Source organism: Herpailurus yagouaroundi, unplaced genomic scaffold, assembly GCF_014898765.1.
Source record: "Herpailurus yagouaroundi ecotype Mexico unplaced genomic scaffold, PumYag 77, whole genome shotgun sequence".
Classification (NCBI taxonomy): Eukaryota; Metazoa; Chordata; class Mammalia; order Carnivora; family Felidae; genus Herpailurus; species Herpailurus yagouaroundi.
Window position 1 is genome coordinate 671,700 of NW_024412388.1, and position 23,016 is coordinate 694,715.

Consider the following 23,016-nt stretch of genomic DNA (forward strand, 5'->3'; position numbering starts at 1 on the left):
GGGCGGCAGGGCTTGGGCGGAGCACCTGATGCCCCAGCTACAGCTTCGTAGGCAGGTTTCAGGGGAGCCCCAACTTCAGTCCTTTTGTTGGTCAGGCCCCTCCCTTGTGAAGACTGTGTCCTGATTCACGTCTGCGTTGGGATCTACACTGCAAATCAGCAGAGGCATTATTTAAATGGCCTTATTTGAAACTGAGCAGAGTATGGAGAATCCTGGCCGGTCTGTAGTCTTTCTCCCGAAATCCTGCTTCCTGGAACCCAGTTAAAGGAAGAAGTTGTTGAGATGTCTGTCGTGAATGACCCGATGACACGGCCCGGTGGTAAAATTGCTCATGCGACCTTAATAGGCAGCAGTGTTTCCTTTGGCTATTTAGAGACAAACTGTTGACGGGACAAAGAGAAAGGGACAGGATAGCAACTCTGGGGTGTGTCCATGCAGCAAGGCCTCCTCAGGCGGTGGCTGGAGGCCTGGACGGCACTGCTCCCTGGCCGACTGGAAGCCCAGGAGGGAGGGGAAGGTCCCCAGAGTCACATGACATCATTTCAAAACCGTTTCCTCAGATGAAACCTAAGAAGATTTTGCTGTAACAATTTTGAGTTTTTATAAATTTGCTTTTGAAGTTATTTGGCTACAAATGACTCACTGACCCCTAAACCCCAGGACCCCTGGGCAGTCGTCAAGCATCTCAGGGTTTTGTGCAAAGAAAAACCTACTCTGTGAACTTCGTTCGGAAGGGTGGGATGAGGAAGACCGCGCCATGGTATGTTCTGAGGTAGGCACGTAAGTGAGCAGGAATTTCACTTCTGCTTTCTTTGTGTATTTGTCACCTCTGGGCCAGGCCCCTGGCCAGCCCTGGCCGCTCCCAGCCCCGTTCGGCCCGCCCTGCAGACTTGCCCAGGAAAAGCCCGGCCTGCGGGCGCTGTTCACTAGTCTGAGGGAGAAAATATACTCATTTTAGAATTATTTTGGGGGGCACCTGGGTGGCTCAGGCAGTTAAGTGTCCGACTTAGGCCCGGGCCATGATCTTGCGGTTCATGGGTTCGAGCCCCACGTCGGTCTCTGTAGCGACGGTTCGGAGCCTGGACCCTGCTTCAGATTCTGTGTCTGCCTCTCTCCTCTCTCCCTGCCCCTCCCCTGCAGTCTTTCTGTCTCTCAAAAGTAAATAAACATTAAAAAAAAAGTTATAAATAAATACAGGGTGATTTTCTAGAAAGCGGGAAGGCACGCGTCCACAGCAAGCTCTGCTGCACCACTTTCCTGGGTCCTTCCCGGATGGCTGGGCTTCTCTGTGTGCACCTCCTGGCTTCCCAGCCCTCCCTGCTCTCACCAGCCTTCATCTGGGTCTAGGCTCCGGTCTGATGGCCCCACCTGTAGGCCCAAAGGAGCCCAATTCCCAGGCGACAGTGATGACAGCAGAGAAGTGCAGGCAGGGACCCAGGATCCCAAAAAGCCCACAGAATAGGGCCTGGGTCATGTTCACCAGGGGGGAAAAGGGCTGGGGACCCCTGTCCTGTGCCGCCAGGTCCCCTGCCGAGGTTGCCAGGAAGCACTGACCAGCAGCTGGTTGGGAAAAACCACCTGTGCCCAAACCAGGGATGTGAGCCCTCCTTGGGAGCCCTTGGCCCTTCCCCACGCCCCACGCTGTGACCCTTGTCCTGGGCTCACTCCGCCTCATCCCCTACCGTGGCCTCGTCCTGGTGGGGGCACCTGCAGCCTCTGTCCCTGGGGTTCAGCCCCTGGGATCCGTGGGGTTAAAGGTCATGGAAGCAAGACCACAGGGTTAGGGAGCTGCTCCCTTGCTCCGTCAGGCCAGTGTCTGGGGAGAAGTGCTGGTGAGCAGGGCCCGGCCACACTTGGCCTCGCTGCGCTCGCAGGGAGCCATGGGCTGAGGTCAGACCGGCCTTCGCCTTCCATGCCCCTGGGGAGGGAAGCCAGCCTCGACTGGAGGCCTCCACGGGAGGCACGTTCGCCAAAGAGCCTGCGCAGCGTCCCTCTCTTTCCCCCCACCCCCCACCCCATCCTCAACCCACCTCCACTCTTCCCACCAAATCCTCAGTTTCCATGATTCTGAAAACCACCCAAGCTCTGGCCTGGATCTTTCTGAAGGAGAATGTGCCAGAAGTGGCTGCTCTCCTCCATGTGGTGACTGTGCATTTCCCGCCTCCTCTCACATCCCTGTCACCCCCCACCCATCCTCTGTGCTCCTCCAGCTGGTCCCCCCGACCGCGTCCCCGTCACCCCCAGGCGGACTAGCCGGTTCCTGGTACCCGGTGGCTCTTGGGTGGGGGAACCGCTGCTCTTTGGGACAGCACCGCTGTGACGCGGCCTGTGGCCTGGCCTGGGAGGGAGGGGAGGCCAGCCGGGGGTGGGGGTGGGGGGGCGTGGGGGCACTCAGCAGAGGCCGGGGCGGGGTCTGACCTCGTGCTCCTCCGAAGCAGCCAGCAAAGGGCAGGTGTCCGAGGCTACGGCCCCGAAGACCGGACGCTTGGGGAGGCCTGAGACCTGAGCCCACAGAAGTGGCCCACGGCCCGGTCAGGAGGTGTCCTGGGGTAGCTGGCCTGTGGCCTCTGTGCCCCCCACCCCCCTCTCCCCAAAGCAGGAAGGCCCAAGGCTCGCAGGTCAACAGCCGTTATTGAAACGTGCGGCCTCGTGGGCAGAACCGGTGCCCACCAGTGAGCCAGCCCTTCCGGCCGGCTGGTTCTGGCCCTCACCCTCCAAGCGGGCCCTCTGCCAGCCGAGGAGACAAGGCCCCGCCTGGGCTCCACACACACTGCTGGCCCGAATCCCGAGAGCCTGGGCCTCAGAAAGCCCCGGCTGCCGGAGTCGCGTTCCAGCAGCTGTCCCGCCCTGCTGCCCGTGACACCTGTGCAAACTTGACCGCAGGTGCCCGTTTCCAGGCACAGGCCGACCCAGGGGCGGCGGACACCCGAGCAGCGAGGTGATGCGCCGCCACGCGCGTGCCAGGAGAACAGCAGGCGGTCACGGCTCAGGCCGGGCCAGGCCAGGACCACACAGGGCCCAGGAGGCCGATGCTCCAGGGCTGGCCTGGGAGGAAGGGGAGTTCAGCCGCCCACTCCGGGCCTCGGGCCTCTGCAGGTGGCCGGGGCGCCCAGCACGCGGTCCGTCCGCGTCCTCGTGCGCACCTGCAGGCACTTTGGCTCCTGGCGAAGTTTTGCCGCCTCCCCCTCCCCCCCCCCCAAAGCCTGGTCAAGACCTCATGGAACCGGTCAAGAGGACACGGGAGGAGGGAGGTGAGCGTGCCCCAGGGCCTGGCCCAGCCTGACGGACCCCAACAGGCCCAGACTGAGCCGTGATGAGGCCGTCACAGCTTCTGGGGCTCCTGGGTCCAGCCCTCTGATTTCCCCAGGGGCCAGTCCTTGCTGTGGGCTCCGCCCCCCAGGGCTTGGACCGCCCTCCGAGCTCCAGGCCCGCTGGGGGCCATGTGGGGTGGGATTGAAGGTGGAGGCTGCCTGGGTGGGACCCTGCCCCTCCCATGCTCTCCACAGGGTTCTCAGGGGGTCGGCGGCCTCCAGAAGCCCTGGGCTGGGGCTACCCCCCTAGTGTCTGTGCACTGGTTACAAAGAACCAAACCAGTTGTAACTCAATCCAACTTTTTAAACAAGTCTGTTTATTGAAAGAATCTGAAAATAGTAATAAGGCTTTCGACAACATTTAACAAATTTTCAAGATATTAACAATATGAAACATTAAGAATTTACTTCAAAAAATCCCAAGTTTTCTAAATCACTCCAAATCATGCTCCTTTCAGACTTGCATTTTTTTTTTTTTTTTGTCTAAATGAACGGCCTGAACTCCGAACGCCACTCTCTTTTGGACCTAAAGCCAAGTTTTGGTTCGGCCCCCTCTCTGCCCCAGGGAGGCCGGGCGGCGGGCCTCTGGCGGTGCCCCGTGCCCGTGGGCAGGTGGCGGTGAGGGCCCACCTCCCTTTCGAGCCCCACGTCGACTGCCGAGCTCCGCAGACGCTGAACCACGGACGCGGCCGACGCGGGCGCCCAGGCTGCACAGCCCGCCGTGCGGAGACCCCCGGCCGAGGGTGGTGGCACCCGGGGCCCCGGAGCCTTCGCAGCAGCTCCAGAATGAGGCCTGTGACCCTCCAGGAGAGCAAGGCCCAGCCCCGTCCCTTCCGTTCTTGCCACCTTAACAGGTTAATGATGTAGCCCAAAGAGAAATCAGTCACTCCGAAACAGACGCCCGACTGGATGACATCTGTCAGGCGACAACCAGCAGGGGCCGGAGCCCCGCGCGCACGCCCCGCGTGCACGCCCCGCGCACACGCCCCGCGCGGCCGGAGGGGCCACTGGAATGGTGGCAGTTTCCTCGCAAGCCCAAGACGCCCAGGGAGAAGCGAGAGCGGAAAGGACACAACACGTCCCAGCACCGCCTTCCTCGCTGACCGGTGGCTTCCTGAGGGAGAAGCACCCTTCGCTCCTGGACCGTCACCTCTACGGCGACGACGCGGAACACAGTGGTCCCAGCACACGGCGTCACACAGAACGCGTGCAAACATCGGAACAAGGCTTCATTTCCCAACAGTACAAATGCCCTTCCCTCTTAAATCTTCAGAGTGTACAATAAAATCTGTACGTAGCAGTTCAGAAAGTTTAAAATCATCTCTACGAAGTAGACACAGGATTTAAAATATCTTCCAGGGTGCAGAGGACGCCGTCCCGGCTTCGTGAGGAATGTGTGTGGGCCTGACCCCCTACCAGGCGTCCGCCGGGCCGGTGGGGCCACGGCGCTGGCACCTGTCACCCCACAGCAGGGAGGAGAGGAGGGCCGGGGGCCACGGCGGGGAGGCCCAGACGAGGCGCAGGAGGCAGAGGGGACCCTCCGCTCGTCAGCCGATCAAGCCAAACCGCTCTCTGCAGAAGCGTCCCCTCCGAGGCCTTTCGGCGAAAAAGGTGCAAGATTTAAGGGGGAAATCGTGGTAGCTTAAAGTGAGATTTTTGGCTACGAGACATTTATTTTCGACATGGAAAGACAGATCAATCCGCTCTGATCCCCTCTGAATTTCAACAGACTGATTTAAGCACAAGTTTCCTGACAAGAAATTACAAAAAGCACGTCCAGCTGGGTGTCCCTGCCCCAGGACCCAGGCTCTGACCCACAACATGGGTAAGCATGGTGTCTGCTTCAGAGTCCCTCGCCGTCACTCACTTTTCTTGTTTAGAAATGCAAAAAAGAAGTCAGATTTAAAATGTTAAAAACAGCTGATCTGGTCGACGAAAGGCAGACCAAAGCGGCTCTTCCTCTGGCTACAGACCAAAGCGCCGGGACCCGTGACGCCCGCGCGCGGGGCGCACAGCACACGTGCTCAGGCCAGCCCGCTCCCGGAGGGCGAGGGGAAGGAGGCAGCAGAACAGCTTTGGGACTCTGGGGTCCCGGGTGTGGACAGCAGGAGCTCAGGCCTAGCCCTCCTCCCCCTCCTCCCCCTCGTCCTCGTCCTCCTCCTCCTCTTCCTCCTCCTCCTCCTCCTCGAAGTACGCCTGCTTCTTCCGCACGTTCCAGTGCAGACACTGCGCCAGGCTCTCAAACCAGTCGCTCACGGGGTCTCGGACGCAGATGGAGGGAAGTGGGTAGCAAGAGGTAGTGATGCTGATGCTGAGGCAGGGGGGCAACGCGGCACAAACAGGTGAGCCCCCGGCACCAGGCTGAGACCCCTCCCCAAGGGCCATGTCCACCCCAGCCCGGCTGGGAACCGTTTCTGTGCTGCTCACGCTACTTGCTTCACAGCCCGGGGCCTGTCCCACCTTCTAGACAGCTATGGGCGGGGGGCTCAGCGGAGCTCCAGGGCGGGCCGGGGGGAGGGACCGTGGGTCTGTCACCCACGTACAGCAGAACGTGGGGCCACATGCTGCGCGTGCGACCAGCTGCCCGACAGGCACCAGTCCGCATCCCCTCCCCGGTGACGGAGCTCTGCCTACGGGGCCTGTACCTCCCGGGCCCACCCTGCCCCGGCCCCACGGCGCACACACCTGTCTCCGTGGCGGATCTCCTGTCTCTTCCGTCCATCGAAGGACACCCACGCAGTGTTCCTGGCTTCTGGTGACAGCATGATCTGAAGGAAGGGGTCAGGCGGGACAGGTAGGTGTGGGCTCGTGAGTGCCGCTGAGCACCTCGACCCCCACCCCGGGAGGGCAGCACCGGTCGGGAGGAACCATGGAAGTGTCCATGGCACCCACACTATGCCAAGGCGGTCCCAGGCCCTGAAGGGATTAGCTATGTCTCGCCGACACCAGCCCTGGGAAACAGGACCGGCGGTGGTGAGGCCCAGCCGCTGCCCATATGCCCAGGGTTAGGGACACTGGCCAGGGGTCTGGGTCCAGTCCTCTCTGTGACCTGCAGACATGGCCCTGTGCACCAGGGCTCACGGCTGGGGCTCTCGGCCGGGGCACACCGGCCTAGGGCGGACCGAAGGAGGGAGCGTGAGGCAGGCAGGCAGACAGTGGAGACGGGGGAGCAGCAGCGGGTGCCATGTGCACGCCAGGCCCAAGGCCCCCAAGTCCTCGCTCGGCGTCCCTCACCCTGCCCCCACCCAGTAGGGACTGTCTCTGCCCCTTAAGGGCCCACAGCCCGGCTCTCAGGGCTGCCCCTGCCAACTGGACAGACAAGGATGAGAGTGAGGCCCCCTCCCACACCCAGCAAGGGAGGAAGGGCCCACGGCCCAGTACGTGCTGGGGTCTCAGCCGGAGACACGGGGGGTGGTCAGCATCGCAGGTCCCAGACGAGAGCTCAAGCCAGAAAGGGTGGAGGGTGGACTCTGACCTTCAGCTCGACCCCCGCGGGGACCACGATGGGCCGGAATGACAGCGAGTGGGGGCAGATGGGCGTGATCATGATGGCCGGCACGTTGGGGTGGATCATGGAGGCCCCGGCGGCGGCCGCATACGCCGTGCTGCCCGTCGGGGTGGAGACGATCACCCCTGGTGGACAGGCCGCAGGGTCACTCTCCGTGGGCTCCTGCCCACCCCCACCCCGCGGGACCCCGGGCGCCCACCTACCGTCACCCTGTACCGTGGTGATGAGATGCCCGTCCAGGTAGACATCCACATTGGACAGGTATGAGGAGGGGCCTCTGTCGATCACCACCTCGTTCAGGACCTGGGGGGACGAGGCCACCGCACACTGGGAGGGGCTGGCAGGGCTGCCCCGGGTGGTCTGCCCAATAGGCACCCGCACTGTTCCCAGACTCTCTGGGAGGCCCTGAGGTCAGGCCCCTCCCACCCCTCACCCCACTCCGGAGTCCTCCCACCTTGTGCCTTTCCCCGAGGCCACGTGACAGGCAGGGCAAGGCCTGGGGTCCGCGAGGGCACGTGCCCACACACCTGGTACTGCATGGCCTGCTTCCCAGCCTCCGCGGCCAGCACTCCGTTCTCGCTGACCCCGTTGGGGAAGGCCGTCTTCTTCCCTCTGAGTTCCTTCACGACCCTGACCTTCAGCCGGCTCCGAAGAATGACAGCCGCGTTGCCTGGGGGCCAGCAGGGATGGGGTGGCGGCACCCACAGGAGGCAGAGGCACCCCTGCTTGACCGGGGGCCGCCCACCTCCTCCCAGCTCCAGAGCAACACGTCTGTGCCTTCTGTGAAAGTCACTTTGCTGCTACCAACCAGCACACACGTACCTTCACGCGTGGCCTCAACTTCTCAACGTTAGGCAGAAATGTCTGAACCATGCAAAATTTTTAAATCTCTGAATCCCGAAACACTTACGAAGTGTTGTTCTGTATGTCGTTGAAAAACCCAAACGCCAAGTGAGAAGACAATCCCATATTCAGAACTGCTTGAGGGTTCCAGAACATTCCCACTTACCCTGTATCACCTGAGTAACTTGGGACTGAAAGTTCTCAAAGTTGAAGGGGGTCAGGAAGCCCAGGGAACCCAGATGGAACGCCATGACCGGAGGCACGCTGCCCTGTGAGCCAACGAGGCAGGTCGGTCAGATGGCCGATCCACTCAGAAGCCACCCGACTTGACCCCGGCACCGACGGACCCGCCCCTGACCGTCCCCGGGAGGGGACAGGCACACGAGTGCATGGTCGGTGCCGACTCGAGTGACCACACGGGAGGTCAGCAGGCGGTCCGGGAGGCCGGGGGGGGGGGGTAGTGGTGTACAGAGCCGACGAGAAACAAAGGCGACAGGACCGACCTGCCTGCTGGGCACGGAGGGCAGGGGGAGGGGCTGAGGGCAGCACGCAGGATCCTAGGGGAGCCCGCATGCCTCACCTTCTAACACACCCCAGCCAGGGCCCTCCGGGGCCTGCCTTGCGGAGAGGGAAGGTGGGCTCCTGGGCAGATCCCCACCTCTGCCGTGGCCCCGTCACCTTGGCCGCGAGGTGCCAGCTCTGCTTTGTGGGCGCCACGCGCCTGAGGAGCCGCAGCAGCCCCCCCTTCCTCTGGCCACTCCCTCTGCCCAGCCCGGGCTTGTATGCCCACCTCTCCCACCGACCCCATGCCCCCGACGGAGGACGGGGACGCCGGGCCTATCTGGCCGGAGACCTGGACGGAGCAGAGGCGTCATTTGCCGTGACTTGCAAACCTGCTCTTTGGCCAAATAACCCAACTAATAAATATATCTGGTCTGTGTCAGAGTAAGAGCACCGAAACTCCTCGCCCCGTGGTATAAAGCCACAGGTACAAGGGATGGAAACCCTCACTGGGGAAGCGCCTCCTCACGCAACACCGAGACTGGAACCACCTGGAAACCTCACCTGGAAGAGGGAGGAGGCATAAAGCAGGGTCCCATCCCCTCCCAGGCATATGATGAAATCGATCTGATTGGAAATGTCATCATAATCTAGAAAACAGAACAACAAACACAAGAAAAGGAGTCGCAGTAGGCCTCGAGGCCCCACAGGGCGCTGCTGCCCATGATGGGGCAGAACACTAGAAGCTTCCGCCAGGTCCAGGGCAATGATGCCAATGAGCTGCGTGACAGAGCCGAGGACAAACTCACCTTCTCTGAAGGTGCAGAATTTCTTCTTCACTGGTCCAAAGTTGTCATCGCTCACTATGGCAGGGTCTTCTAGAACTTTCTTCTCCACATACACAATCATGTTGTTCTCCTGGAAGGGAGACAAGCACATCAGCTCGGCCAGCAAGAGCCAGTTCAGGTCACGCTGCTCTTGTGTAAAGCCTCCTTTTAAGTCTCAGCATCTTATTTTTAAAAATATATTTATTTAGGGGAGCCTGGGTGGCTCAGTCGGTTAAGCGTCTGACTTCAGCTCAGGTCAGGATCTCACAGTCCGTGGGTTCAGGCCCCGCATCAGGCGCTGTGCTGACGGCTCGGAGCCCAGAGCCTGCTTCGGATTCTGTGTCTCCCTCTCTCTCTGCCCTTCCCCTGCTCATGCTCTCTCTCAAAAGTGAATAAACATTAAAAATTTTTTTAAATCATACCTCTTTATAAAAAAATAATAAAAATAAAGTTATTTATTGAAATTCAAGTTAGTTAACCAACAGCGTAGTAGATTTCAGGAGTAGGCCTTAGCATTTTATGATGAAGAGAGAAACTGATGCCTTAGTCCTGGCCAGAGATTGCTTCCGACCTGTTCATCCAGATTTCCCTCTCTCTGGAGGCTCTGTGACACCCGCCTATGGAAGTCACTTCCCTGAAACTGGCCTCCTGACTTGGCCAGCTCTGGGATCAGAGAGCCAGCACCTGGGCAGGAGGCCAGCTCCCCCCCTCCATCTACGGCCCCAGTGAGCACGGAGCCTTGGCAAGCATGTCCCCCAATCTCCAGAGTGGAATCCAGCCAACGTGAATGAAGCGGGGGTGCAGAGGGGAGTCCTGGGGTCGCCACCCCCCAACCTGGCTCACTCGCCTCCATCAGGTACACACAGAGCTCCTTGAAGGGCTGCAGCAGGCTGGCGTCCCGGATCTTCTTGATGACAAGAACACTCTTTGGGGACTTGTTCCACGTCAACCGCTGGCTGGCAGGGTCCTGGATGTGCCTGTGAGGGGAGAGGAGCGTCTGCACAGGTGCACTGCGTCCGAGGACACAGGTCTTCTCGGGCCCCGGGCCGAGTGCTGGAAGCCGCTTGCTCACACCGCTCAGCCGGGGGCCTGTGTGGCCAGTACGGGCCTGACCCCCTGGAATGCTTGCAGGCTGCCCTCCTTCTAGCTGCTCGTCCCACTGCCCGCCCCCCCCCCCCACCCTTCCGGGCCCTTGCTGCCCGCTGCACCCATGACTCGCCTGTGCAGCCCTGGACCTCACGTGCGCCTGCTCTAACGATGCTCACGGACTGATGGCTCCTCTGGAGCAAACCTCACCCACGGACGCTCGAGAGGAGACCCAACCAGAGCTGCTCTTTGCTCCGTACCCTCCCTGCATCGAGGACAGCAGGCTTCCCACAAACACTCACACCAGCCGACTGGGGACTCTGTCCCCAGGGACCACTGAAGACCCCCCCCCCCCCGCCCCAGGACACAGGCTTCCTACGGACTTGTATGGGAGGGATGTGGCCCCGTAGCTACACCACGGCATGAATGACTCAGGTGACCCTTAACTTTTACACTTAAAACTCACACTGTTAAAAACTGCGTGGCAGGGGCCCCTGGGGGGCTCAGTCGGTTGGGCGTCCAACTCTCCCGGTTTCATGGGTTTGAGCCCCGAGTCAGGCTCCATGCTGACAGTGCGGAGCCGGCTTGGGATTCTCTCCCCCCTGCCCCACGTCTCTCTGATCCTTCTCTACTTTCTCTCTCTCTCTCTCTCTCTCTCTCTCAAAAATAAATTAAAAAGGTGGGTGGCAGGATCATAGGGCAAACTACTCAGTGTGACCCCAGTAGTGACCACACATCATTACACCTTTGTCCAAATCACAGAGCACAGCAGCGAGTGACCCTTTGTAGACCAGGGAGACCACGCCATGTCCCCGTCCTTCATCCGCAGCCACACACGGCCCCTCGGAGGGGAGGGTGACGGTGGGGGTGGGGGCACAGGGGAATCTCTGCAGCCTCACCTCACTTTTCTGTGAACTGAACACTGCGCAAATAATAGGGTCTGATTCTTTTTTCCTTTTGGGAGAGAGAAATGCATGAGCTGGGGAGAGGGGCAGAAAGAGGGGGGTGAGGGAGAGACAGAGAGAGAGAAGCAGGCTCCACACTCAGCGCAGAGCCCAACAGGGGACTCGATCCCACGACCCTGGGATCACGATCACGACCTGAGCCGAAATCAAGAGTCGGATGCTCAACCGACGGAGCCCCCCAGGAACCCCAGGGTCTAATTTTTTACACGGCTCTCGAGCACCCTGCCCTCTCGGGTTCCCAGAGCTCTGACTCAGTCACGGCCGGTACAGGGGACGCGGGGAGGCCGTGCACACCGTGGTGCATGGGTGGTGGGTCTGCGTTGAGGGCACAGCGTCCCACAGGAGGTCGGGGGGGGGGGGGGGGGGGGGGGGTCGGGGTGGGGGCACCGGGGCCCCAAGGGGGTAGACCCCCCCCCCCACCCCGCCCCAGCTGGGACTCCGGCTCCTGGTAGAGCCTCGGCGAACACCCATCCCCACCCGCCTGGAACCGGCTGGGACTCACATGGCAAAGGAGCTGCAGGGAGCAGAGCGCCCACAGGCCGGCCACGACCCTCAGCCGGGTAGCAAAGTCCTCAAAGCCGCACTGTGTGTCGGCAGAAAGACTTCCCTTTCCTACCAAGTCCCCAACTTAGACACCTGCTCCAAGTTGTGCCTCGAGGGGCAGAGGCTTCCCTTGAACATTTCAGAGCCCCACAAACAACCTCCAAAACCGCGACCCAGATCAGCAGTATGAGAGGTGTGGCTTCCGATCTCATCCAGTTACTGACGGACCGTCACTCACCCTTTCCAGGCGTCTCTGCAAAGGGAGGGGTCGCTCATAACATCCTCTATGGGCTTCATCGCCCGCCCAGGTCACACGCATGGCTCACGAGCAGGACGCCGCTGCTTTGTGCATAGCATTTCGGTCACACCGGCCCCCAAAACTCTCCACTGCACATCTGCACTAACAACTTAATTTCTGCAACCTCGGCCCTGAAAGCCCAACAGTCCGAGAGTGACTTCTGAGAGGCTGTATAAAACAACTAAGGCCAAAAAGCTTCCTCAAGTTAAAAATCAAACAAATCTTATTTAATCTCTTCACCGTTCACACAATCCTCTTGGCCAATCATGTATCTGAAACAAAAAGTCATTGGGATCACTTTCAACGGCAAAGCTGGACCTGAGGGGCCCTGCTCCCCACTAAGCTGGCTGATAGTGCTCGGCCGCCCTCAGAGGTCGGGACGTGCTCTGTCCAGCGCCCCGGGTGCAGTGGCACGTCCCAGCCACACAGGAATCCGAGCTGGGCCGTGGAACCGGCTCGGCCCCGTGGGAGGAGCTGTCAGGCCTCGGGTCAGATGGAGGGGGGTGCGCTCCCCCAACACGGTCACCGTTTGGCTGCGGGCCTCAGGACAAGCAAGGGCGGCTCGCATACCGCTGCCCAGGTCAAAGCCCCCTCACCGCTGACTCAGGTGGGCACGGCCCACGGCCCCTCTGGCCCTCAGACTCGGCTGTGCCCAGCCGAAGCCACCACAGTGCGTCCTGGGCGCCAACCGTGACTCAGCTTCTTGCTGGGTCACCTGCAAGGTGGGATGCTGACCCTTCCCCAGCACAGAGGCTGTGGGTGTCAGATGGGAGTCAAGGACACCTGACCAATCTGAGCCACTGCCTAGTAAGCCAAAAGTAATCAGTTGTTGGCAATTCCACACGTTTCAACATAAGAGAAGACGCACACACGTTCACGGTGAAATTTTAGACAATAAAACAGGAAGTAAAATTTCTTTGTAATCCAGCCCTCTGCGCTATCTTGTTTTCACACATTAGGAAAGATGTTAGGTTAGGACACGCGGAGACCCGCCCCAGCCAGGTTCCACGCCGGAGAGGGGCAGGTACAAGGTGGAGAAAAGGAGCCCTGTCCCCCAGAAGTGGCAGTCCCACCAGACTGTGCTGAGCACACGGGCTAGAAAGGGCCGAGAAGGCTGCTCACTCCTCAAACCCTACCTGCAGCTCCAGGGGCCCTTCTGGGGTATCTGCCCCTCTGCTTGGAGTCCCCCACTGAACCACCCATCTGACCTGCCTGAGGCCCACAAGGCCCACACACACCTCCCCCTGGGGGGGGTGGTGGGGGACTGTGGCTCAGCTGGAGTAAATGACACCTAATCAAGGCTGCACGGTGAGAGGCCGCTCGTGGTGGCACTTAGGCCGAACTGAGTGGCAAGGAGAGAGAACAGTTCTTCCAAGACCAGGAAGTGTAGGGAGGGGCCCTCAGGCAGCTGGTGAAAGGCCAAGACGGGGCCAGGCTGGGCAGAGCACACAGGAAGGCCTGGGGAATGGGAGAGGCGGGGCTGGAGCAGCAGCAGGCAGCTGGGGCTCTGGGTTTGGGGGCGCCTGGGTGGGCCCCCTGCCCACGGGGCTGCTGCACAGAGTGGGCTGAGGGGCACCAGAGGGGCCGCGGCAGATGGGCAGAGGTCTGTGTCCTGAGCCTGGCTGCAGACAGCACCTGGATGGAGCAGAGACACTGAGGCCTCACTCCAGCGCCCAGGCTTGGCCCCCAGAGTCTGTAAGAGGCAGGGCCGCCACATCACTGGGTTTCATGGGTCACAAGATGTCCCAGTTTGCACAGCAATTCCCTGGGCAGCCTGGAGGTGGCAGTATAGGTGCCGTCCTGGTCCCCTGTGCTGACCGCCCGGAACCAGTTCAGAAGGGCTGTGACCTGAAACCTGGGGTCCCCACTGCTGGGGCTGTGTCAAAGACAGCAAAGACCCCCAGACCAGCCAGTCGTGGAAGCACACCTGGACCCACGGGCCTCACCCCTGTGTAAAATGTGGGATCCCCACAGCTCGCCCTGAAGGAGGGGGTCCCGTTGGGGGTTCCTCAAGAGGCCTGGACTGCAGGGAGGCTGGGAAGCTCGTCACAAGGTGCAAGGCACAAGGGTCAGGGTGGGATGGAATTCTGACTGTTTAACAGAAAGCACTAACATCGGTAAGTGTATGTTTTTCACGAGATATGAACCAGACCCAGACCGTCTCACAGAGCCCTGCACAAAACTCTCGCCCCTCTGGAACCCCCCAAGTACTAGATGGGAGAAGCTGGAGACTCACTGAGAGTCCAGACAAATAACCTCGATTGCTTAGTTTTTACAGTGTCTCATCTGGGCACCTCGTGGCCACCGCAGAGGCACTGGGAGTCCTGGCCACACGCCCCCACCCAGAGCGCCAGGAACAGCCGCACCCGTACGGTGGGGTGTCTCTCAAAAGCGAACACAGGCTTTTGAAAAATCCAACTGATGTCTCTGTATTTTAAAAATAATTAGGGGTGCCTGGGTGGCTCAGTTGGTTGAGCGTCTGACTCGATTTCGGCTCCGGTCTCAGAGTCGCGCTCCGTGTTGGGCGTGGAGCCTACCGAAGGTTCTCTCTCTCCCTCTGCCCCTCCCCCACTCACACGTGCACTGTCTCGCTCTCAAAAAAAAAAAAAAAAGGATAATTCAAGGAGAAGCATGTCTGACCCAGCCAGTGTAGCGTGTGAAATATACCGGATTCCTCCCAGACTTTTTACTATAGAGAACAAACCAGTAACCCTAAAGATCACAGTCGAAGCCCACCCGGCCTGCGGTGCCTGAGAAGCAGAGCCTGGCCGGACCCCCGTCCGCTGCCTGCAGGGCAGTGGGGCCCCTCGTCCGTCGGAGCCGGTGGAGATGCCCTGTGGCTCCTGCTGACTCATCAAGTCGACCTCTCACTCCCCATGTCAGGACACCCCACGGCGCGGCGATCCCGCGACAGCACGACCTCCCAAGGAGCAACCCCAGCACTCACATGATGGTCTGGGGGTTCTGCAGTACGCAGGCCTTTGGTCCAAACGTGGTCACCGGGCACGGCCCGTGGAGAGAGCGTGTCCTCCTGTGTGGAGAGGGGACACGGCAGGTGAGCAGACCTAGGTACAGATATCAGACCCTCGGAAAGATGTGCGCTCCATCCCTTGCCCGGCGTCCACGCGACGGACCCTGGTGGTGTGCAGTGCTGCCTCTGAGCCTCGCACAACTCTCTGCGCAGCATCAGCAATCAGAGATGCTTGGGGCGCACCCGGAGCGCTCCTTAGGAAAAGGACCCCAAACCAGCGCAGGTGCCCAGGCCCCACCCCAGGAAAAGGGAAGGCGACCTCCGGGGACAGGTCTGCAAATCTGAACTGGAGCAGTCTCTCTCACCGAGTCTGTCTGAGGACCAGTCCTCGGGTCCATACCTGGGAATCAAGACCTGAGAGGCCCTCCCTGAATTATCTAGATTAAAATGATCTGGATTAACAATCTAGATTAAAACTCGAGGGAGTGAGGAGGACACCCCCATGGTGACAGCGCATGGAGTGGGCTATGAGAACCTCAGGGAAACACAGGTCACGGTGGGTCTTACTCAGCGAGTGTTTAAGTTCGCTGCTCAAGAACCGGGATGACTGGGCACATTCCTCTCTCCTTCCTCCGCCAATACCCACAGGCAGAGGCTACCCTTGACCTCTGTCACCATGCCAGGGTCTGCGGTCTCTGAACAAGAAAGGGTGTGGACTGAACCCCACAAAACCAACAACCGAAAGCAGTCCGGCCGGGAACACGAAATCCCTGCGCTGTGTGCGGTGGCCAGGAAGCAGACCGACGGAAAACTCAGGCCAAGGCCAAGGCCAAGGCCACGGTGCTGTGGCCGCCTCTCCCACGCGTGTGGGTTACAGCTGTCCACACAGAAGACCGTACCAGCACTGTGCGCCATCCAAGAGAAGGGTGCTTCGGGTTCGTCCCCCTCTCCTGAGAGAACTACCCGCTTTTTACCAAAATCTCCCCTGGCATTTGATAGATGTGACCCTTGCTTGCTTCTACCTGAAACTCACCACACTTATTGTTCCAGAAGCCAGGGCGACACCCACAGGCGCATCGCAATGCCGCCCGGCAGGCCGCTCCACACGAAGCTCTGAGCGCTGTGACCTGAGCACTCTGTGCGACGACACGCACAGCAGGCTCGCGGGGGGAGGGCACCCCGCGGCCACGCTCAGCCCTCCACCAGCCCTGCCACAGTGTGAGGCCTGCTGACGCCTTGGGGCAGTGCCCACACCCCCAAACACCCAGAGTTAGCGCGGGCACTGGCTGTTAAGGCAGAAAAGGACAGTCACGCTGTGCTGGTGCCATCTGGGGAGCCGCGCCAGGTGGGCGTCCATCCCCTGCTCTTGGGACCCAGCCCCACCCCTCCTGCCGCCCACACGTACCAGTCAGCATCCACCGCCCCATCCGCATCCATCCACTCCTGAAAAGAACCTCGGTCACGGCTTTAGGAAGTCAGAGTGTGCAGGTGAGGACGGGGGCCGGAGGGGGGCCTTCGTACCTGAACTCTTTGGTGCTCGCCAGGGCGGGCGAGGCAGACAGGCTGCGGGACTTGGCCCGTCCCCGGGTGGGATGGCCGGGCCCCCAGGCCTCGTCCCCATGGCATGCGGAGCAGCGGTAAGAGGCCGAGTCTGTGCCAGGCGCCTTGCTCACGCTGACTTTCTCTTGTTCCGTTTCCATGGTGGGTAAATGAGGCCTTGGATCAGAAGAACACTGATGCCTTGATAAAACAAAGTAAGTGAACACATATGCACAAAACAACATATACACACACGCATGCACCCATTATGCATGTATAATGCAGTCCTATTTGCCAAAGGACTTGAGATAGTCTCTTTCTATCCCATTCTACCCGAAGGATATTTAAGAATTCAGGAACCTGCCTGTGGTTTTTAGTGAATCTAAAGGTCAAAGAACAAGAAAGAACTACCTGCTGGGGCCGTGCCAGGTTTCTCCCACGGACAAGGAGAAGGGCCAACTGGGAGGAGAGGGCCCAGGCAGGGGAGATGGCGCGTTACGAGGGAGAAACCAGTAACTGAGGGTGCCCAGTGTTACACGCCCCTCAGTGCGGGACAGGTACATGGACACACTCACGGAGCCCAGTGAGAAAGACACACACTGGGCCCTGGGCCCCGCGAACAAGCCTGAATTTTCAATCCAGCACCAATAAAACATTTGTCAAAACTGACCTATTTTAGTTTTTTTTAATAGCTTTTTTAAACATTTATTTATTATTTTTAAGAGACAGAGAGAATGCGAGCAGGGGGAGAGACAGAGAGAGAGAGAGAGAGGGAGAGAGAGAACCCCAAGCAGGCCCACGAAGTGTGAGATCATGACCTGAGCCCAAGTCAGACGCTTAACTGACTGAGCCCCCCAAGCACCCGTGACCTATTTTAGTCTTTAAAAAAAAATTTTTTTTTTAAATTTTTTTTTCAACGTTTATTTATTTTTGGGACAGAGAGAGGCAGAGCACGAACGGGGGAGGGGCAGAGAGAGAGGGAGACACAGAATCGGAAACAGGCTCCAGGCTCTGAGCCATTAGCCCAGAGCCCGACGCGGGGCTCGAACTCACGGACGGCAAGATCGTGACCTGGCTGAAGTCTGACGCTTAACCGACTGCGCCACCCAGGCGCCCCTAAAAAAAATTTTTTTTTTAACGTTTGTTTTTGAGACAGAGAAAGACAGAGCATGAATGGGGGAGGGTCAGAGAGAGAGGGAGACACAGAATCTGAAACAGGCTCCAGGCTCTGAGCGGTCAGCACAGAGCCGGACGCGGGGCTAGAACTCACGGACCGCGAGATCATGACCTGAGCCCAAGTCGGATGCTTTACCGACTGAGCCACCCAGGCGCCCCCTGACCTATTTTAGTCTTAAAGAAAACTCGATTTCCAAACTCTAGTGAAGGTAGAGAAGCTTATCTTCCGACAACAGTACAATAAAATCAGGAAAAGACAAAAAAGTAGGAACAAAGGAAACAATCCTGCAACACTCGGGAACGCGTGAGTTTCCTCCCAGCCGACTCACGGTTCAAAACGAACATCAAGCCAACATCACAACATATCGCAACGACAAGAATAATGGAAACACGAGCCAAAGTCTAGGCTGCTCCAGTGAGCTGTGCTGAAGTGTCTGAGAATGAAGAGTAGTGAGCTGAGATTTAACCCTGTCAAGCTAGGAAAGGAATAAGAGAAGCCTAAGAAAGGTAGAAGAGGTGACCAAAGTAGAGGCGGAAATGAGCAGCACGCAGGACAATCTGCAGAACAGCAGAGTTGGGGGAGAGGAGGATGCCGGGGGCAGCGCAGACCAAGGGGCTACACGGGCAGTGGTCTACGCAGACCGTGGCCAGCCCCCCTCAGGGCCAGGGCGACGGGGCCCCTGGGGGAGAGCAGGCGGGATGAGCTCCTCAAGAAGGGAGACCCCTGAGGGGGGCACCCCGGGTGGAACCCAGCAGGGGAACCAGCCGCACAACCCGCTTCACAGGGAGCGGGAATGAGATGACAACACACGTGACCAAGCCACGCGTTCCACAGAAGGGTCGAGGACAGCAGAGGCTGGCACCGGGGGGCAGGAGGCACGAGGGAAGCTCAGAGCCCACGGACAGGAGGGGCCTCGGTGCTCAGGTCAGAGGTGACGGTGTCCCTGCACTCCCACCCTGGCCGTACCTTCCAACCCCCTGAGGAGCTTCGGAAAAGAATCCTTACACCCAACCCAGGCCAAAGGCACCAGTAGTTTGTTGCAATTTTTTTAAAGTAGGCCTCATGCTGGGCACGGAGCCCAGCTTGGGGCTTGAACTCACGACCCTGAGAGCAAGACCTGAGCTTAGATCAAGGGTCAGACGTTTAACCTAGGTGTCCCAAGAGGCATCAGCAGTTTTTTGGTTTTTTTTTTTTTCAATGTTTATTTATCCTGATACAGAGCATGCATAGGGGGCAGGGCAGAGGAAGAGAGCAAGAGAATCCCAAGTAGGCTCCACACTGTCGGCGCACAGCCTGACGTGGGGGCTCCAACGCACGGCCCTGGGATCGTGACCTGAGCCGAAATCGAGAACTGGATGCTTAATGGACGGAGTCACGCAGGTGCCCTGGCATCAGCTCCGCAAGTGATTCTAAATTTTAGCTGGAGTTGACAACACTACCCTAGATTAATATCCTCCTAGCTTGAGAAACACTGATGTTTTATCCAAATATATGAAAAAAAAAAACTTTTTTTATTGTTTTTTCAATGTTTATTTATTTCTGAGAGACAGAGAGAGATGGAGTGTGAGTAGGGAAGGGGCAGAGAGAGAGGGAGACACAGAATTCAAAGCAGGCTCCAGGCTCTGAGCTGTCGGCACAGAGCCCGATGCAGGGCTCGAACCCACGAACTGTGAGATCATGACCTGGGCCGAAGTCGGACGCCCGACCAACTGAGCCACCCAGGTGCCCCGAAAAAATCTTTAATAAAAACCAAAACGTACAAAAACATGTCTGGTATAACCACTCCTATTCGATACTGTACTGGAGGCCACAGCCAGTGTAATATGGCAGGAAAACAAAGTACAAGGCATAAAGAAAAAAAAGAAACAAGTAAAACTCTACCGTCAGGGGTGCCTGGCTGGCTCAGTCGGTGGAGCGTGTGACTCTTGATCTCGGGGTCGTAAGTTTAAGCCCCACACTGGGTGCAGAGACTACTTTAAAAAAAAAAACCTGTACTGTCAGATGACATGATCTTCTATGTAGAAAATCGTAAGGAATCTACAAAAAAAGTGACTACATCTAATAACTGAGTTTATTAGCAAGGTTACAGAAGAAAAAAAATCAATATACAAATGTCAACTATATTTCTGTGTACTAGCAACAAACAATAAGAAATCTAAATTTAAAAACACCGTTTACGATAGCACTGAAATACAAGATATGGAGGGATATGGTCGACAAAAAAGGTACAAAACCTAATTTGAGTTCTAGGTCATGAGATGTAACATACAGCAAGGAGGCTTTTAGCTACTAATAAGAGCGGACGTTTGAACGTTGCTAAGAGAAAAGAGCTTACGAGCTGCCATCATAAGGAAACAATCTGGAACTCTGTGTGGTGAGGGATGCTAACTAGACTCGCCGTAGTGGTCACTGCGCCACATATAGACACCGAATCGTTACGTTGTACACCTGAAACTAGTTGGTTACATGCCACTTACACCTCAATAACAGTAAAAGGTGCAAACCCTGTGCGCTGAAAATTACAAAACGCTGCTGACAGAGATGAAGGAAGCACGTAACTGGAGAGACGCGCCCTGTTCCCAGACTGGAGAAGTTGAAGGTCTCCTCAAACCGGTACACAGACTCTTCTCAATTCCCACACACAAAAACCCAGCAGACTTTTCCAAAGACAATGGCAAACTGATTCTAAAACTCAAATGCAAATGTGGAGGACCCGGGATAAAGAGAAGACTGGAAAAGCACACCACCCGACTTCGCGGTCGGTACCATAACCAGACCGCGTGGCACCGACACAGACACAGACTGAAGGAACAGAAGAGGGTCCACACGGAGACAATCGATGGGTTTTCTTTTCTCTTTTTAAAAATGTGCTTACTTATTTGTCATCAAGTGATCTCTACACCCGACACGGGGCTGCAGCTCACCACCTTGAGGTCAAGAGTCGCCTGCTCCACTGGCTGAACCACAATCGATGGATGTTCGACAGAAGGGTCGAGGTGATGCGACAGAGAGATCGTTTCTTCAAATAGTTCTAGAAAAACTCGGTAGCCACGTCTAAGAGAATAACGTTAAGTTCTTTCCTCACACCACATACAGGCGTAAGTCATTTCATAGGACTTGGCTTTATCGTGCTTTGCACACACCGCGTTTCTTACGAGCTGAAGGTCTGCGGTGACCCCGTGGCGAGCAAGTCTCCCGGCACCACTTTCCACCAGCACTGGCTTACCTTGTGTCTCTGAGCCACATTTTGGTAATTCTCGCATGTTTCAAACTCTTTCTCTATTACCGTACTTGTCATGGTGCTCAGCGATCTCTGAGATTACAATTAGAAGTCTCTTGGGGCACCGCGACCCTGCGCCCACCTAAGACAGCAAACTGGAGAGGTAAGTGCTGTGCGTGTCCTGAAGGTTCCACTGCCTGGCTGGCTCCCCGTCTCTCCCCCTCTCCTCAGGCCTCCCTGCCCTGAGACACAACAACATTGTCAATGGGCCAATCAATAACCCCACAATCACCTCTAGGTGTCCAAGTGAAAGAAGTCAAACGTCTGTCTGTTTTTTTTTTATTTTTTTTTTTTAATTTTTTTTTTTTTTAATTTTTTTTTTCAACGTTTATTTATCTTTGGGACAGAGAGAGACAGAGCATGAACGGGGGAGGGGCAGAGAGAGAGGGAGACACAGAATCGGAAACAGGCTCCAGGCTCCGAGCCATCAGCCCAGAGCCCGACGCGGGGCTCGAACTCCCGGACCGCGAGATCGTGACCTGGCTGAAGTCGGACGCTTAACCGACTGCGCCACCCAGGCGCCCCAAGGGTCACTTTAAATCGAAGCTAGAAATGACCAAGCTCGGTGAGAAGGCGCATTGAAAACCGAGACAGGCTGACAGCTAGGCCTCTGGCCCCAAACAGTGGAGCCGTGGCTACAAAGGAAGAGATCCCGAAGGGCATTAAAAGCGCGCTCCAGTGAACGAACACACAGAGACGAGAAAGCAAAACGGCCTTTTTGCAGCTCAAACCAGCCACAACACACCCTCAAACCGCACTCTGATCCACAGCAAGGCTCCGACTCTCCTCAAGTCTGTGGGGGCTGAGGGAGGCAAGGAAGCTGCAGAGGGTGAGCTGGGAGGCAGCGGCGGTTGGTTCATGAGGGTTGAGGAGAGAAGCTGCCTCCCTCACGTGAGCCTGCAGGTGAAGAGCGGCAGGTGCCACTGCAGAAGCTGGGGCGAGTTCTCCAGATCAGGCTGAGGTCATTAATCAGGCTGCTGTGCCAAGCTACAAACTGTCAATGTCGGTGCAGCAGCCTTATTTAGGAGATGCCACTGAGGACTGTCATAGCTGGAGAGGAGAAGTCAGTGCCTGGCTTCAAAGCTTCAAAGGACAGGCTGACTCTCTCACCAGTGTAACACAGCTGGTGACTTTTGGTTGAAGTCAATGCTCAGTGGCCATGGAGAAAATCCTTGGGCCCTAAAGAATTATGCTAAGTCTACTCTGCCTCCACTCTAGAAAAGAAACAACAAAGCCAGATGACAGTCATCTGCTTACAACATGATTGACTACATATGTTAAGCCCACTGTCGAGATCTACTGTTCAGGAAAAAAAAGACTCCTTTCAAAATATTACTGCTGACAGGGGCGCCTGGGTGGCTCGGTCGGTTAAGCGTCCGACTTCGGCTGAGGTCATGATCTCGCTCGCGGTTCACGGGTTCGAGCCCCACATCGGGCTCTGTGCTGACAGCTCGGAGCCTGGAGCCTGCTTTGGATTCTGTGTCTCCTTCTCTCTCGTGCTCTGTGTGTGTCTCTCTCTCTCAAAAATAAATAAAGATTAAAAAAAATAATTAAAAAAAAATTACTGCTGAGAGTGCACCTGCTCACCCCAGAGCTTTGAGGGAGATGTACAGCAAGGTTAAGGGTGTTTCCATGCCTGCTAACACCACAGCCATCCTGCAGCCCCTGGATTAAGGCATAATTTCAACTTTCAAGCCTTATTATTACAGAAACGCGTTTCACAAGGCTCTAGCTGCCGCAGATAGGGATTCCTCTAACGGATGTGGGCAAAGTCAACTGAAAACTTTCTGGAAAGGGTTCACCAGTTCACCATCCCACATGACATTAACACTGGTGATTCATGGGAAGAGGACAAAATATCAACACGAATGGCAGTTTGGAAGGAGTGGACTCCCGCACTCACGGAGGACTTTCAGGGGGTCCAGCCATCAGGGGAGGAAGGGTGCAAGTGTGCAGAAGCAGCAGGGGCACCACGATCGGAAGCATGGTCTAAAGAGGTGACTGCATCGCTGTGGTCCTGGGATAAAGCCTGAACGGATGAGGATCTGTTTCTTACGAACGAGCAAAGAAAGTGACTTCTTGAGCTGGAATCTACTCCTGCTGGAGATGCCATGAAGACTGCTGAAGTGAAAAAGGATTTAGAATATGACGCACACTTGGGGCACCT

General features: G+C 57.5%; 1 protein-coding gene across 2 annotated transcripts in view; it reads right to left on the minus strand.

The window, feature by feature from the left end:
* Positions 1 to 4,949: 4,949 nt before the first annotated feature.
* Positions 4,950 to 23,016, minus strand: part of NADK (NAD kinase) — a 35,838-nt gene continuing 17,771 nt past the window's right edge. The window contains exons 2-12 of one of the 2 annotated variants that reach the window (XM_040458563.1): positions 16,375 to 16,593; positions 14,830 to 14,913; positions 9,838 to 9,967; positions 8,973 to 9,081; positions 8,728 to 8,813; positions 7,829 to 7,931; positions 7,347 to 7,489; positions 7,023 to 7,122; positions 6,787 to 6,944; positions 5,997 to 6,079; positions 4,950 to 5,182 (exon numbers count right to left, since the gene is read on the minus strand). In XM_040458563.1, coding sequence (XP_040314497.1) covers positions 5,155 to 5,182; positions 5,997 to 6,079; positions 6,787 to 6,944; positions 7,023 to 7,122; positions 7,347 to 7,489; positions 7,829 to 7,931; positions 8,728 to 8,813; positions 8,973 to 9,081; positions 9,838 to 9,967; positions 14,830 to 14,913; positions 16,375 to 16,553 — 1,203 coding nt within the window. In that variant the 5' untranslated portion in view covers positions 16,554 to 16,593 and the 3' untranslated portion in view covers positions 4,950 to 5,154. Of the gene's footprint in view, positions 5,623 to 5,996; positions 6,080 to 6,786; positions 6,945 to 7,022; positions 7,123 to 7,346; positions 7,490 to 7,828; positions 7,932 to 8,727; positions 8,814 to 8,972; positions 9,082 to 9,837; positions 9,968 to 14,829; positions 14,914 to 16,374; positions 16,594 to 23,016 lie in introns of both variants that reach the window. The other variant, XM_040458555.1, reaches the window with a different exon arrangement.